Source organism: Zea mays, chromosome 2 (assembly GCF_902167145.1).
Source record: "Zea mays cultivar B73 chromosome 2, Zm-B73-REFERENCE-NAM-5.0, whole genome shotgun sequence".
Taxonomy (NCBI): domain Eukaryota; kingdom Viridiplantae; phylum Streptophyta; class Magnoliopsida; order Poales; family Poaceae; genus Zea; species Zea mays.
Window position 1 is genome coordinate 15446587 of NC_050097.1, and position 17073 is coordinate 15463659.

Here is a 17073-nt window from a genome sequence, read left to right on the forward strand (position 1 = left end):
AAGTGCTGTCCGAGACTAAGGTCCGTTACCCGCAAGTTCAAAAGTTGTTGTATGCTGTGATCCTGACAAGGCGGAAGCTGCGACACTACTTCGAATCTCATCCGGTAACTGTGGTGTCATCCTTCCCCCTGGGGGAGATCATCCAGTGCCGAGAGGCCTCGGGCAGGATCGCAAAGTGGGCGGTGGAAATCATGGGCGAAACGATCTCGTTCGCCCCTCGGAAGGCCATCAAGTCCCAGGTGTTGGCGGATTTCGTGGCCGAATGGGTCGACACCCAGCTGCCAACGACTCCGATCCAACCGGAGCTCTGGACCATGTTTTTCGACGGGTCGCTGATGAAGACGGGGGCCGGCGCAGGCCTGCTCTTCATCTCGCCCCTCGGAAAGCACTTGCGCTACGTGCTGCGCCTCCATTTCCCGGCGTCCAACAATGTGGCCGAGTACGAAGCTCTGGTCAACGGATTGCGGATCGCCATCGAGCTAGGGGTCAGACGCCTCGACGCCCGCGGTGATTCGCAGCTCGTCATCGACCAAGTCATGAAGAACTCCCACTGCCGCGACCCAAAGATGGAGGCCTACTGCGACGAGGTTCGGCGCCTGGAAGACAAGTTCTTCGGGCTCGAGCTCAACCACATCGCTCGGCGCTACAACGAAACCGCAGACGAGCTGGCTAAGATAGCCTCGGGGCGAACGACAGTCCCCCCGGACGTCTTCTCCCGGGATCTGCATCAAACCTCCGTCAAGCTCGACGACGCGCCCGATCCCGAGGTACCCTCGGCTCAGCCCGAGGTACCCTCGGCACAGCCCGAGGTACCCTCAGCACAGCCCAAGGTACCCTCGGCCTCCGAGGGTGAGGCACTGAATGTCGAGGAAGGGCAGAGCGGGGCCACGCCAGATCAAGATTGGCAGGCCCCGTACCTGCAATATCTCCGTCGAGGAGAGCTACCCCTCGACCAAGTCGAGGCTCGGCGGGTAGCGCGACGCGCCAAGTCATTCGTCTTGCTGGGCGACGAAGAGGAGCTCTACCATCGCAGCCCCTCGGGCATCCTCCAGTGATGCATCTCCATCGCCGAAGGTCGGGAACTGCTGCAAGAAATACACTCAGGGGCTTGTGGCCACCACGCAGCGCCCCGAGCCCTTGTCGGAAATGCTTTCCGGCAAGGCTTCTACTGGCCAACGGCGGTGGCTGACGCCACTAGAATTGTCCGCACCTGCGAAGGGTGCCAATTCTATGCGAAGCGGACACACCTGCCCGCTCAGGCTCTGCAGACAATACCCGTCACTTGGCCCTTCGTTGTATGGGGTCTGGACCTCGTCGGTCCCTTGCAGAAGGCGCCCGGGGGCTACACGCACCTGCTGGTCGCCATCGACAAATTCTCCAAGTGGATCGAGGTCCGACCTCTGAACAGCATCAGGTCCGAGCAGGCGGTGGCGTTCTTCACCAACATCATCCATCGCTTCGGGGTCCCGAACTCCATCATCACCGACAACGGCACCCAGTTCACCGGCAAAAAATTCTTGGATTTTTGCGAGGATCACCATATCCGGGTGGACTGGGCCGCCGTGGCTCATCCCATGTCGAATGGGCAAGTAGAGCGTGCCAACGGCATGATTCTACAAGGGCTCAAGCCTCGGATCTACAACGACCTCAACAAATTCGGCAAGCGATGGATGAAGGAACTCCCCTCGGTGGTCTGGAGCCTAAGGACGACGCCGAGTCGTGCCACGGGCTTCACGCCGTTTTTCCTGGTCTACGGGGCTGAAGCTATCTTGCCCACTGACCTGGAATACGGCTCCCCGAGGGCGAGGGCCTACACCGAACAAAGCAACCAAGCTAGCCGAGAGGAATCGCTGGACCAGCTGGAGGAAGCTCGGGGCAGGGCCTTACTACACTCGGCGCGGTACCAACAGTCCCTGCGACGCTACCACGCCCGAGGGGTCCGGTCCCGAGAACTCCAGGTGGGCGATCTGGTGCTTCGGCTTCGGCAAGACGCCCGAGGGAGGCACAAGCTCACGCCACCTTGGGAAGGGCCATTCGTCATCGCCAAAGTTCTGAAGCCCGGAACATACAAGCTGGCCAACCATCAAGGCGAGATCTACGGCAACGCTTGGAACATCAAACAGCTACGTCGCTTCTACCCTTAAGATGTTTTCAAGTTGTTCATATACCTCGCGCCTACGCAAAGTTTAGTCGTCAAGGAAGGGTCGGCCTAGCCTCGGCAAAGCCTGACCCTCCCTCGGGGGCTAAAAGGGGGGAGACCCCCTCTGCATCGAATTTTTCCTCAAAAAAGGATCTCTTTTTAGCAAGATTTCTTTCGTGCTTCTTGACTACTTCGGAAAGCGGATCCTGGAAACGACGGAGTACACGTAAGCAGCCAAGGCTGACCGAGCCGAGGGACTCCTACGCCTCCGGGATACGGATACCTCACTCATCACCTTCTGCGATAAGTAACTTGCGCTCGGATAAAGCGACTCCGTGGACCGAACAAGTCTTCACGTTCGGAAGCTCTCCTGCCGAAGCAGTCCTTCAAGCTTTCTCGACTAAGTCGGGGACAGGGCCTCGTGGACGGGTGAAAGTACGCGTAAGCGGCAAGGCCGACCGAGCCGAGGGATTCCCACGCCTCTGGGATACGGATACCTCACTCGTCCCTTCCGCGAAAAGCAACTCTCGCTCACACAAACATCCCTGTTACCGACAGAGTCCAGATGCTCGAAACAAGAGGAAAAAAGGCGCAGCTTCGCAAGCGTGGCGAGGGTGTGTTTTTTCTGGCCTCGGCGGCCGCAGAAAGCACACGCTACAAGATGATCTGATCCTGCAGGCTCGGGTCTTCACGCTGAAGGGAGCCGTAGCACCCTCGGCATCGACGACGTCTTCAGCAAAGCCCGACCCAGCCTCGGGCGGCGACGCGGCCCAGGGACTCCTCCGGGAATCCGGCCCGAGCAGGCGGCTCGACCGGTTACCCCTGGGGCCTCGGTCAACCGGCTTCCAAGGGCGCCAGCCCGACCCGAGGTCTCGACTGATCGACTTCGGCGTCGGCTCCGCTGACGGACAACACGGCTAGGCTCCGGCCAACCAGGTTCCCATTCTCGAGCCAACTCCGCCTCTATTCATACTGATATCGCTACCCCTGGCCTCGGTCCACCGAAGGGCAGCCGAGGGGTCTCTTTAACTAAGCTAGAGGAACCCCAGACAACAAGGCCGAACGGGCCGAGGGATTCCTACGCCTCCGGGATACGGATACCTCACCCGTCACCTTGACACGGGGCGACTCATGCTTGGTAAAGCGGTTCAGATAATCAACAGGCGAGACTTAGTGCTCGAAAATGAGGAAAAAACACGGCTCCGTGCCGAAATTACATACATGTTCAGGCCCCGACAGCCGCAATGAACAAAAAACACTGGCATTCGAAGTGCCATTACCAACGGAACTCCGGTTCCCACCTCCGCAGGTACGAACAACCCCCCTCCAAGGGGGAAGGCCTGCGGAGCGACGGAAGGCCGACGAACGGCGCGCCGTCACCTGCTCCGGCAGCAGCGACAACGACGACTTCTGCTCCGGGGGGCCGAGCAGCGGCAGCACTGACCTCAGGGTCGATGCCGCTGCCAGGAGGCCCCCGCCCATGCCAAAACTTGTGAGGCAAGGACGGGCAGAAGGCCGAGAAGTTGGAGGTCGGCACTCTCCCCTCCCCAGCCTTGGTGATGAAAATCCTTGAGGCTGAGGGAGGGGCGGAGACCGCAGCCCGGCTCGCTTTCCCCCACCATCAAGCCGGAGGTCGCCATCTCGGGTGATCGCCGGTGAAGGGGTGCGACCGGGCTGCGTGATGAAAATCCTTGAAGCCGAACGATGGCTGAGAGGTACCAACTCCCATGGAGTTGCGTTCCTCCAACGAGGAGGCGGAAAGGCGGCGGATACCCCCCATCCGGGGGCTTGGAAGATGGGAAGACACGACGCTTAAGGGAGGAAGAAGACATGGTTGCCTTCCGAAAGGAGTCTCCCTCCTTTTAAAGGCAACTCTCCCTACGTGCGCCCCCAGGCGCCACGGGCTGAGTCTTCTCCAACACGCTCCAAGGCCCTCCCCTGCGACTCGGGGGCTGGGTCCCGCATGTCATGCAAGCCGGCTCAGGGCAGAAGAAGCCAAACCGCCGCGCGCGGTGCGCACGACCGTCCAGCGGTTACAAGCGACCCCCCATTTTCGCCCAGACCAACGGGCAGAAGGGGCGGGCAGCCATGCAGGCGGCATGCAACCGCGCCAGATGGGCGCGCTTCTCCAACTTCTGACACGCCAGCTTGGGAACCCAGGCCCACACGTCGAGCAACCGGCGCGCCAGTTGCTGCATGCAAGCAACCGCACCGCCACTTGTGCCACCATCGCGCCTCTTCGGTTGCGGAGCCAACGCCGCGACTCGAGGCGACCCAACAGCGCCTGCCTGGCGCGTCGGTCAAAGCGACCGAAAGTGGGCCAGCAGTAATAGCGGTGGCAGGCGGGCGGGCGCAGCGGTCACGTCGTCAGCCAGGCTCACGTCCCATCCTGGGACAGCAAGAGAGCCTCCTCTCACGGCGTGGAGACGGTGCACCCGTGACCCGTTCCTCGAACGGATCGCACGCGCGCAACGGCCGCCCCGCCAACCACTCGCCCCGTCGCATTTACTCCGCGGCGGGACAGACGGCGTCTCTGACGGGAGGAGCGCGCGACGCTTCACCTTCGCCGTAATAACCGCGTCAGAAAAGGTACGCCACGTCGTCCGATTTCGTATCCTTTTTCGTTTTCCTCTTTCTCTATCTCTTGCAACAGGGACCGGGGAAGGGGGATACCCCGAAAGGGATCCTTCTCCGCGAAGGAACCGGGCTCCGAGCCCCCCACTACTGATCAGGGGTTCGAAGGCTGGCCCTCCGAAGGGTTCAACAGCCGCCTCAGATCGCGTGGGCCCGACACCCACTACTGGTCAGGGGTTCGAAGGCCAGCCTCCCGAAGGGTTCCATGGCCGCCTCAGGCTACTCGGGCTCCGCGCCCATTACTGATCAGGGGTTCGAAGGCTGGCCCCCGAAGGGTTCACAGTCGCCTCAGACACCGAGCAAGGGATGACCAGGGGTACGTTCGATACATAACCGAGGCTCGGGCTGCGCTCCCGAGGTACCCTAGGACATTTCCGAGACCAGCGGGAACGATCTTGTAACGGAATCCCATCGGAGGGAGGCATCGAGCCCTCGGACCCCGTCGCCAGGGGACCGGGTCCGGCAAATCACCCGCAGGTACTTTTGGGCGTGCCTCTGGGCCCCTAGCCGACCCCCAACGAACGGGGCACGGACGTCCACTCGGATTACCCGCTTGCAGCTCACCGGAGACACCATGTTCGGTGCCCATCGAGGGTAACATGGCGCACTCCCCCCCTCCTTGCGGAAAGGCGACGTAGGGGCGTATGTAAAAAGTCGAGTCTGTCCCTGATCGCCCTCTCGCCCTGTGCAGAGGCTCGGGGGCTGCTCTCGCAAAAACCGGCTCCGGCCAAATCGTTGACAGCGTCAACATACCAGCCCGAGAGCTTGGACCCCGACCGTGCACCCGGGCTACGGCCAGTTCGCATGAGGGAACGACCAGACCAGCCGAAGCATTGCGCGAGGTATTAAGACCTCGAAGGAGTGTAACCACTCCTCCGAGGCCTCGGGGGCTACACCCGGCGGGTGCGCTCGCGCGCACCCACCGAAACGAAATGCAACCGAGAAAGGCTGGTCCCCTTGCAAAAAAGTGCGACGAAAGCCTCCAAGCGAGTGCTAGCACTCCCTTCGAGGCTCGGGGGCTACTGTCGGGGACCATAATTAGGGGTACCCTCAAGACGCCTAATTCTCAGCTGGTAACCCCCATCAGCATAAAGCTGCAAAGGCCTGATGGGTACGATTAAGTCAGGGATCAGTCCACACGAGTGACTCGATCACGCTTCACCCGAGCCTAGCCTCGGCCAAGGGCAGCCGACCTCGAGAGACTTCCGTCTCGCCCGAGGCCCCCTTTTTATGGCGGACACATCACCGGCTCGCCCGAGGCCTTGGCTTCGCTCAGAAGCAACCTTGACTAAATCGCCACACCGACTGACCAAATTGCAGGGGCATTTAACGCAAAGGTGGCCTGACACCTTCATCCTGACACGCGCCCCCGATAGAGCCGAAGTGACCGCCGTCACTCCACCGCTCCACTGGCCAGTCAGACAGAAGGACAGCGCCGCCTGCGCCACTCCGACTGCAGTGCCACTCGACAGAGTGAGTCTGACAGGCAGTCAGGCCTTGCCAAAGGCACCACGGCGAACTCCGCTCCGCCCGACCCCAGGGCTCGGACTCGGGCTAAGACCCGGAAGACGGCGAACTCCGCTCCGCCCGACCCCAGGGCTCGGACTCGGGCTAAGACCCGGAAGACGGCGAACTCCGCTCCGCCCGACCCCAGGGCTCGGACTCGGGCTAAGACCCGGAAGACGGCGAACTCCGCTCCGCCCGACCCCAGGGCTCAGACTCGGGCTAAGACCCGGAAGACGGCGAACTCCGCTCCGCCCGACCCCAGGGCTCGGACTCGGGCTAAGACCCGGAAGACGGCGAACTCCGCTCCGCCCGACCCCAGGGCTCGGACTCGGGCTAAGACCCGGAAGACGACGAAACTCCGCCTCGCCCGACCCCAGGGCTCGGACTCCGCCCTGGCCTCGGCCGAACGACTTCCGCCTCGCCCGACCCCATGGCTCGGGCTCGGCCACGGCGACGGAAGGCAGACTCAACCTCGGCTTCGGAGGAACCCCCACGTCGCCCCGCCTAGAGCACAGACCGCCACGTCAACAGGAAGCGCCATCATCATCCTACCCCGAATCGACTCGGGTCACGGAGAACAAGACCGGCGTCCCATCCGGCCAGCTCCGCCGGAGGGGCAATGATGGCGCTCCACAAGCTCTACGACGACGGCGGCCCCCAGCTCTCTTACGGAAGCAGGACGACGTCAGCAGGGACTCGACCGCTCCAACAGCTGTCCCTCCGCCAGGCTCCGCCGCACCTCCGACAGCCACGACATCACGCCAGCAGGGTGCCCAGATCTCTCCGGCTGCCACATTGGCATGTACCTAGGGCGCTAGCTCTCCCTCCGCTAGACACGTAGCACTCTGCTACACCCCCCATTGTACACCTGGATCCTCTCCTTACGACTATAAAAGGGAGGACCAGGGCCTTCTTAGAGAAGGTTGGCCGCGCGGGACCGAGGACGGGACAGGCGCTCTCTTGGGGCCGCTCGCTTCCCTCACCCGCGTGGACGCTTGTAACCCCCCTACTGCAAGCGCACCTGACCTGGGCGCGGGACGAACACGAAGGCCGCGGGACTTCCACCTCTCTCACGCTCGACTCCGGCCACCTCGCCTCTCCCCCCTTCGCGCTCGCCCACGCGCTCGACCCATCTGGGCTGGGGCACGCAGCACACTCACTCGTCGGCTTAGGGACCCCCCTGTCTCGAAACGCCGACAGCCATATTCTTTCTACAGCTAGATTCTTAGAAAAATTAGTCAGAAAAAAGCCGAAAGAAACATGCCCTATATTATGGCAGCAGAAGAATTACATGCATTTGCATATCGAAACGTTATAGAGCTAGTGTCATCTATAATAATAAAGAGTCTTTCAACTCTAGATACTACACCTTTAGATATGAGTGGATGCAACGTCTCAGTATGATGGCAACCTTTTCCTTCTCATAAAGCTATAGGCCGATGTTATTTGATCACAGTCAAATGATTGCCATTTCTAGCTATATCACCTTCAGGGGTAGATAAAGGGGTAAAGTGGGTCATGGCCCCATTGAATTTTTGAAGTTACTTATATTTACGATATATATTTACTGTAGATTATGGAAAATACAAAAAGTATAATAGACCAAAACGGCAAATTCAACTTCACCAGGCCTCCTGTCCACTAACCAGCCTAGCAAAAAAGTCATTTTTCTATGTTTAATTTGGAGAAGCTCGTTAAACTTGGTGAGTTACATTATCAAGATTTCACAGTTGTTGAAATATATATTGTTCATGTGAGAAGGCATGTTGATTTTAGTACATGTGAAGATATTTTATCTCTTTCTATTATGATGCTTTAGACGGGAAAGCATGTTGTGTTTCATTTTGTCTACAAGCTAATTGAGTTGGCCCTATTATTACGTGTGTCAACGGTAAATGTTGAGAGAACATTTCTAGCTACGAATATAATTAAGAGAGAATTGTGTAACAAGATTGAAGATGAATGGTAGAATGATATAATGGATTGCTATATAAAAAAAGAGATCTTCAAATCCATTGATGGTGAGCTTATTATTCGATGATTTCAACGTTTCAAAAGTAGAATGATGCAATTGCCTCGATCAACAAGAATTTAACAATATGTTTGCTTTTTTTATTTATATAGTTTCCTTCTTTAAACTCGTATCATGTATTGATATAAAACTTGAATTATATGCGACAATAGTTGTTTACGGTGTTGGTTGGTTTTGTCATGTGGTTTATTGCCCCCCCCCCTGAATTCTTATGCTGCGTCCGCCCACTGATCACCTTCAGATAAAATTACCAATCTTATTAGCCCGCATCAACTGGTTCTTGCCTTTATGACAAGCTTGGTGAAAAAGTTCTATTTCTTCGGCCATAGCCTGCCACATAAAAATAACTTCAGATTAATTAGACGCACCAACTATCCATAACACAACAGTAACTTCAATGTCGTATGTAAAAATTGACTTTAAGCTTGCATCATTTTATTTATCGTTTTATCAGGAAGAATATAGAATTAAGTAATCATAGGAAGTGTATATATGATTTACAAACACGCTAAAATTTTTATTGAACTAATTTAGTTGAAATTTACTTAATCACAATAATTATAGCAGAAATTTATTTAAGTGCAACGTGTCTGAAGGCGACCCACTTATGCGCCACCGGCAGGGGCTAGTCGGCACGCCAGGGCCCAGGTGACCGAGGAAACCAACCCGTGCGGGCACAGCCGCGCATCTCCTCGCGAAACCGTGCAAGGATGAAGGAAACAGGTGGAGGCCTTATCCCCTTGGTTCCCAGTTCCCACGACGCAGTCCCGGAACCCCGTTAACCCACTCCCACAGTCCAACTCCGACAGGCAAAGAAAAGGGAGGACGACGACAGAATCGCTCGCCGTAGATCGGATCGGATGAGAACGAGACGGACTACTGTAGATAATACCACACTTTTGTTTTCCCCTTTTCTTTTCTCCCGCGAGCTGACTGACGGCTCGTTTATCCCCTCGCGCGCGCATCCATCCCTCGCTCCTCGTCAATCTTATCCTCCTGCCTCCGCCCTCCGACACCGCTAGTCCGCTACCTTTATAGCTCTAGCTTCCTTCCTTCATTCTCTACCCATGCCTTCATCTTCGTCGTCTTGCAGCCCCGCAACAGTCGTTAGCTTAGAGCATCGCACCTCATCGTTCCACCGTCCGTCCGTCCGCTCGTTCGCGTGATCTGTTTGAGAGTTGGGGAATGGAGGCCTACGTCCTGTTCGCGCCCGCCAAGGAGGTGATCAGGTTCGAGGAGCAGGAGGAGGACATCGGCTGCCCGTCCGAGTCGTCCGCGGCGCGTTCAACGTCGTCGTCCTCCTCCTCGTCAGACGGGGTGGACCTCGCCGACGACGCCAGCTCGTCCGGGTCCAGCTGTCACTTCGAGATGGCCTCCCTCATGACGCAGCTCCCGATCAAGTACGTACGCCGTACGCACGTACTCGCCGATGGGGCGGGCATTGCTGCGGCGCTCCTTCCTGATTACAGAGATCTGATCCTGGCGGGTGTGCTGTGGTCTGACGCCGCGCTGCTTTTATTTGGGTGTGCAGGAGGGGCCTGTCCAAGTTCTTCGACGGCAAGTCGCAGTCGTTCGCGTCGCTGGCGGCGGTCGGCGGCCTCGAGGACCTGCCCAAGCCGCCGGCGAAGCGGCTCAAGACGTCGCGGAGCTGCGGCGTCGGCCTCGAGGACGCGCACCGCCGTGGCCCTCCCTCCGCGACCGGCAGGAAGCAGGCGTCCAGGGCTCGGCTGACGCCGCCGGCGCTCGCCTCGGCGCCGAGAAGGCTGGTGCGAGCGCGGCCGCTCGTACTGGCGAGACCGGCGGCGGCCGGGAAGCCCCTGTTATTTGCGTAGGGGATCCGGCGGCCGCCTACCAGGAAAATCGCTGTGACATGATACGGCTGTTAGTTTGCCTGAGACTTGAAAATGAAATGGCCAAACGAGATTTGGCGACTAGGCGCGTGTAAATATTTTGCAAGTCCCAGCTAACATGTTACTTACAAATGTTTCTCTCTCTGAATTTGTTCCAATTTGCATCAAATTGGTCTGTCCTTTCCATAACTTGGCTCGTGTGATCTCCTATTTGCTCTGATGAAACCGGCAAACGTTTGGTGAGAACAAGGTGGAGTATTTGGCTACATCTCACCAGTCTCCACTCCACTCTGCATTTCGTTGCAGCATGTAGATGTTACATTCAGAACATGCGTGATCAATGTGCTGCTGATAGTTTTAGTGGTTTAGTCATGTCGTGATGGTGCACCGACTAGACTACGGGTGCGTCGCGGCGCAAGATGCCCACGCGCCCGGACGCGCTCCACGCCCTCGCGCACACGGGGGACGGCCAGTGCCTCGTCCAGTGGCACGGTGGCGGCCGCGAGCTTGCTGTCTTCAAGCTGGGCTCTGATGGGTGGTGGACGGAGGCAGGCGACGGTGTTAGCGAAGATGTGCTGATCTTGTCCTCCCGGACAGCGGTGGCCTGGCTTTCGGCACGGCGACGTGCGTGTTTGATTCGTCAAGGCTGACGAATCGGCTAAGTTTTTTGACGGCAAGCGCTAGGAGTTGTTCGTCAATCTGCTCAGCGAAGGCAACTGAGACGCGAAGATTAATATTGGGCAAAAGCGCGGCCGCCTGCCGGAGTCCCGGTCACCGCCTCACCGGCTCTTGGATTACTACTCTAGCAGCTACTTACCGGTAAGGCTAGCTCCAGTAAGGGACTCTAAGAGCAACTCCAATAGTTATGTAAATTTTAGCTCTCTAAATCATAGATTTAATAAGTTGCTTAATAAGTTTGGGAGTAAAAAAATATGAGTTCTCCAATAGTTCTCTAAATATAGGTTGTAGTTTTGTTTTGTATCTATCCACATAAAAAAATAAAGTCACAAATGTCATCAATTATCTTCATTATCTACATAATGCAGTAAACATTTTTGTTTAGGGAGTTGCTAAATGGTTGCCAAATGTAGAGAGGAAATAAAGTTAGATGAGAAGTTGTTAAATTTAGAAAGTTTATTTAGAGAACTGTTGGAGATAAGTTTTTGTGTTAACTACTTAAATTGTTGATTTAGGAAGTCTTTTAGAGAACTACTGGAGTTGCTCTAAAGGGTTCTGTACCCTACATATAGAGGATCAAATGGTCCTCTACGCTCTCCAGCAGCGTCCTCTAAACGGTCCTCTAAATTTAGAGAACGTTGCTGGATTCTCTATATATAGAGTTTCTCTAAACGCTCCTCTATCCATTTGAATACTTTAAATAACTGGTTTAACAAAACTAAAATATGTACAATACATTTGAGAGTATGACAAATACGTATGTACAAAAAATAAAAATAAAAAATATTTGTACTATAGATATTTGAGTATAGAGGATGTGATTTAGATGACGTTGTTGGAGAGTAAGGAGATATAGAGAATGAAATCTTTTAGAGGAGACTGTAAAGGACGGATATAGAGGATGGATATAGAGAACGTTGCTGGAGACAGCCGAGGAGCTGATAGAGTGTTCATGAAGCTACATGTTTCTTTTTCTTGGTAGTGAAAGTTGTTGCCACTAGGGCTGGAAAATAAGCTCGAGGCTCGCGAGCGCCTCGAGCGAGCCGAGCCTACTTTTTGGGCTCGTTCCCGTAGCGAGCCGAGCCGGCTCGCGAGCTGTGTCAAATTACTTAATATATAGAATAATGATGGATATTGGCTAATTTTATAGATTGCCAGTTTGTTTCTTAGCGTTTCATGATAGATATATGACAATTAATAATTTAGGGTGTGTTTGGTTGCAATGACAGAACAAAACGGGATGGGACGATCCCTCAAATAAGGTTGTTTGGTTCAGGGTCAAGGGTTGGGACATGATTATCCCATATTGTCCTCATTTATCCCTCAAAATTGGAGGGATGAGAGAGGACGACAGAGGACGTCCCTGTCCTGGTTGTCCCGCAACCAAACACACCCTTAGATTCCTCATAATAATAAATGATATCTATATATTTCATATTTATATACTAATAATTCACTATATAATGCAATTATATAATATCAGGGTGTGGCTCGCGAGTCGAGCCGAGCCGGCTCGCGAGCCGCCTTCGAGCCGAGCCGAGCCTAGTTCCTCAGCTCATGAAATGGCCGAGCCGAGCTCGGTCAGCCACCAAGCTGCACCGAGCCGAGCCGAGCCGAGCTCGACTCGTCTCGTCTCGTTTCCGGCCCTAGTTGCCACGGCAAGTGACAACAGGAAGAGGAGCTAGCAGATTAGGAAATATGGCGTTCATGGTATGAAACATATGAATGAACTTTAGAGTATTTATATAGAATAAAGTACACTAGCGATCCACGAACTTGGCATACTGTATCACTTACCTCCGAGTTTAGAAAACCGGTTAGAAAACTGGGCAAACACTTTCTCGAACTTTGTCAGCCCATGCAAAATCATCCAAAGTTGAGTTTATAAAACTGGATGTCGACACGTCGAAGCCACTTGGAGTTCTCAACTTGTCATGTTGTGTCACTTGGGTCCCCGAAGTTGCATGCTATGCTACTTGAGTCCTCAAACTTTCATTAGTTTGCTCTAATGTGGAAAGACATGTCATCATTATGTTTTTAATGAGTGGTATACATGTTATAAATATACATATTTATCTTGTATATCTTAGCATCATTGACAATCTTTCTACAATTTTATACTCATGTATGTGTGTAAGCTTGAATCTAAATCATTCAAGCACACATGTAGGGAAAATTATCACTACTAAATAAAGGTTTATGGCTCTTATAGATGTCATAATGACAAAGCTTAAAAGTTAGATAAACGACATAAAATCCAAGCCGAGTTAACAATTTACACTAGTGTGAAGTACTATCTTGGATTATGCTTAGTTTTCATTTGTTTGTAGAATTATCATCAATACCAAGGGAGAGACTGAAAGGTTATTACTTTATTTTGGTGAACGGTTGATAACTTAGGTTGATTAATATGTTTTTATGTTGAGATACACAGGATTTGGTCTATATATACACTAGAGTGAGTAATTCTAGCCATGTACATAGAATGTTGGAAGATAAAGATGTACCTTTATAACATATAAACTGGATGTTGATGTGTCATACCATATTAGACCAAACCAATAAAAGTTCGGGGACTCAAGTGACATAGCATTCAAGTTCGGGGACCCAAGCGATACAACATACCAAGTTGGGGACCCCAAGTGGCTTTGACGTGGCATGCCACATAGGCATCAAGTTTTAAACCCGGCTTTGGATGATTTTGTATGAGTTGACAAAGTTCGAGGACCTGTTTGCCCGAATTTTTGAGTTTGGGGGTATGTGACATAGCGTGCCAAGTTCGTGGACAGCTAGTGTACTTTACACATTTATATAGTACTATCTTTGTTCTCGAATATTTGTGGTTTGTTAGTTTATTTTAAAACTAAAACTCGTTAAATAAAAAAGAATGACTGGAAATACCAAAATAATATGATTTTTTTTATAGATACAAAGTTACATTTGCACAAAGTGGCTATGGTACAAGATACAACTGTTTCAGCAAACCTGACATGTAGAGTTACTGAACCAGGCAATCTGCTTCATAATTTTAGAATCAGAGTGTTCATGAAGCGATGCTTCTTGTTCTTGGTAGTGAAAGATGCTGGCAAGTAGCAAGAGAGAGAGGACATACCTTGCCGAAGATTCTCAAGACACCTCTTCTTCAGTGTAAACTAATGTGTTTCGGACATAGAGTGAAGAACAGGTGAAGCCGGCCTTCGACTAAAGCAACAAAGGTAATGCTTCATTCACATGCATACAAGTGGCGAAGGCGCAAACTGAAGTCGTTAGCTTCGGCATGGAAAAAGACTTCGGACGAAAAGTGGCGAATGAAAAGGAGTCGAAGGCTTGTGCGACAAGTGATTCGTAGCTTCGTTCTGCTTAGCCTTCGAAGCATCTTCGAGCTATCTTGCGTTAAGAAATTGAAGGCATATTTGTAAATGTATTTAGTACTCCCTCCGTTCCTTAATATATGTCGTCCGTTAGTATAAATTTGAACTACTAGGCGACAAATAAAAAGAAACGGAGGGAGTACGAAGAAAGATGTAATAAAATTACGGAGGCATTCGAGATGAGTCTTTCATGTCGTATTTTATGATCTTTCCATTTAAACATTGTTTCATTCACATCCTTCTTCATACTTTCGTCTTTAAATTACCCTTTCAGAGAAGTGATAATTTATGGATGAAGGTTTGAACTTCACTTGTGTTCCCTTGTTTTTAATGTCATATTGCCATGTAGCAATTGAAAATAAGTATTCAACAATATGACATTCATGATGTTAAACCTGTGAATGTTGTATATGAGTGGTACCAAAATAATATGATTTTTTTTCATTATAGATACAAAGTTACAATTGCCCCTAGTGGCTATGGTACAACAGTTTCAGCAAATCTTACATGCAGAGTTACTGAACTTGGCAATCTGTTCGATAATTTCGGAATCAGATCGTTACTGGTACAAAGTTGGCTTCCCTTAAAATACATTTACATCGCTATTCACTTGAGCCAATGAATGCCGGAATTGTGCAGCAATAGCGTACAAGCTTCGGAATGGAGCACTGAGGCAAGCAAATATTTACCTTTTTTTTCGGTTTCCATGTACAGAGCAAGGTTTTCTTCAGGCGCCCGATATACTTGGGTGCTGAATATGCGTGCACAGGAACAAGTACCTGCACCTGGCATCAAGTTTTCTCTTCCATGAAGGTGAAGTTACTCTGGAGCCACTTCACATGAACCTCCAGCCCGGCATCGCGGAGGCTTCTCAGGACACTCATGTACAGCCTCCGGTCCAGCTTTGTCCCGTTCATTTCCTTGAGCAGCTCGATGAGCTCGTTGAAGCGGCTGGTCTTGGAGAGCACCCCAACCATGAGGCCAGCCATGACCATGTCCACCTTCCTTCCGGTCTCCCTGAACTCCTGGTAGAGCTCCATGCAGCGGTCCAGCTCCCCCGCCCGGTTGTTCGCCAGGATGATGGCCGTGTAGCTGATCCGGTCGGGCCGGACCTTGCGCCGCACCATCTCCTTCCAGATCTTCTCGGCCTGCTTCGAGTTCCCCAGCCTGCCGTGCATGTCGAGCAGGGAGTTGTACACCAGCACGTTGGGCTCGCACCCCTTCTGCTTCATCAGGGCCAGCAGCCTCGTGGCCTCAGACGCCCTCCTGATCTTGCCGTACATCGAGATCATGTTGCCATAGGCGACCACGCACCTGTCGAAGCCTCGCTCGATCATCTCGGAGAAGATGGCCTCTGCTCTGTCGCTGCGCCCGAGCCGGCAGTACACGTTGATGACTGATGCGTAGGTGACCTGGCCAGGCTCGCACCCTATGAGGACCAGCTTGTCATACGCTCTGATGGCCGGTTTCAGGCCTCTTCTCTTCACGAAGCCGTTGACGATGGTAGAGAGGATGCAGTCCGTGACCCTCAGGCCGATCTGCCTCATGTCCTTGGCAACCTCTATCGTTGACTCAACCAGACCAGCCTCGGCGTGCATGATGGTCAGCTTCAAGAACATGTCGGGGTCTCCAAGCATCTTCCTGTCCCACGCCTCGTGGTACAGGTCCTCGGCCGCCGCCTTCTCTCGAGCGTCTGCCAGAGCGCCGATGACGGAGGAGTAGATGGCGGCGTCGGGCGAGAGCCCATCCGCTTCCATCTCGCGCAGGGACCGCAGAGCGTCCAGGGCTCTGCCAGCCTTTCCCAGCGCGTCGCAGACGACGCCGTACGTCTCCACGCAGCTGTCGGAGGGGTACCACTTGTGGGACCTGTACAGCTTGAACAGCGAAGCCACCATGTCCGGCTCGCCCAGCGCGCCGCACGCCGCCATCGCGGCACGGTAGGCGTCGGCGTTCAGCGGCAGGCGGGCCACCCTCGCCTGCCCGTACAGAAGCACCGTTCTCCGGTACATGTGCAGCCTGTTGTACGCCTGCATGGCCGCGCTGAAGGCCATGGCAGCGGGGGCTCCCTTCTTCGCCTCGACGACCCCGAGCACCGCGTCGGCGAGGCCGAACCTCCCCGCCCTGATGCAGCAGGCGACGAGCCGCGCGCACGTCCGCTTCTCCGGGAGCACGCCGTGGGCCCTGAAGTCCTCGACCAGCAGCTCCAGGGAGCCCCACTGCTTCTCCCTGATCAGCTGCAGGGTCAGCGCGTTGGCCGTCTTCTTCTCCAGCCGGAACTCGGGCTGCAGCAGCGCCCTCCTGTAGCCCTCGAAGGCCAGCTGCTCGGTCTGCGGGTCACCGCAGAGGCCTCGGATGAACTTGTTAGAAATCCCCAGCTTCGGGGCGGCGTCCGGCAGCGGCGGCGGCGGCGTCGCCGGTACGGCCTCGAACTCATCGGGCAGGTTCTTGGGCTCGAGGAGGGGAGCGCAGGATCTGGAGCAGTGGAGCACGAAGGACGCGAGCTGCCGCCTGATCGTGATCGGGGAGGCGTGGGATTGCGGCGGCGTTCTTCGCGATGGATGGAAAGGCGGAATCGGGGGCCAATCTGAGTAGCATTTGGCCATCACTCTGGAGGAAAGGAAGAACTAGAGGCTGGGACGAAGCGGAACAACCACTCTGTTTACGGCCGAGGCACCTTATCCTGCGAGGGAAGAGATTCCACTCTACATCCCATGGTTCGAAACTTCTGTTATGCATGGGCAGAGTGTGGCCACGTGTGTGTGTTCAAGCGGAAGGAGCAATTTTTTTGGGCGAAATGCGGTGAAAAATCGCCTGCCTCATTTTTAGATTCGAAAGACGTTCGTTTGGTCCACGTAGCGCGCA

At 53.9% G+C, this 17073-nt stretch overlaps 2 protein-coding genes across 2 annotated transcripts; one reads left to right on the forward strand and one right to left on the reverse strand.

Moving 5' to 3' along the window:
- The first annotated feature begins 9313 nt into the window (after positions 1-9313).
- Positions 9314-10243, forward strand: LOC100501780 (uncharacterized). The gene is made up of 2 exons (NM_001353615.1): positions 9314-9712; positions 9844-10243. The coding sequence occupies exons 1-2, from the start codon at positions 9498-9500 to the stop codon at positions 10142-10144; spliced, it is 516 nt and encodes a 171-aa protein (NP_001340544.1). The 5' UTR covers positions 9314-9497; the 3' UTR covers positions 10145-10243.
- Positions 10244-14630: 4387 nt separating this feature from the next.
- LOC100274460 (uncharacterized) lies at positions 14631-16800 on the reverse strand. Its single transcript, NM_001148819.1, has one exon. The coding sequence runs from the start codon at positions 16260-16262 to the stop codon at positions 15003-15005; it is 1260 nt and encodes a 419-aa protein (NP_001142291.1). The 5' UTR covers positions 16263-16800; the 3' UTR covers positions 14631-15002.
- Between the last annotated feature and the right edge of the window lie 273 nt (positions 16801-17073).

Bases quoted from the DNA above. Each gene is read 5' to 3' on its own strand.
- LOC100501780 (NM_001353615.1), top strand. From the start codon at position 9,498: ATGGAGGCCTACGTCCTGTTCGCGCCCGCCAAGGAGGTGATCAGGTTC. The intron at 9,713-9,843 runs GTACGTACGCCG...TTGGGTGTGCAG, and splicing joins ATGACGCAGCTCCCGATCAA to GAGGGGCCTGTCCAAGTTCT.
- LOC100274460 (NM_001148819.1), bottom strand. From the start codon at position 16,262: ATGGCCTTCAGCGCGGCCATGCAGGCGTACAACAGGCTGCACATGTAC.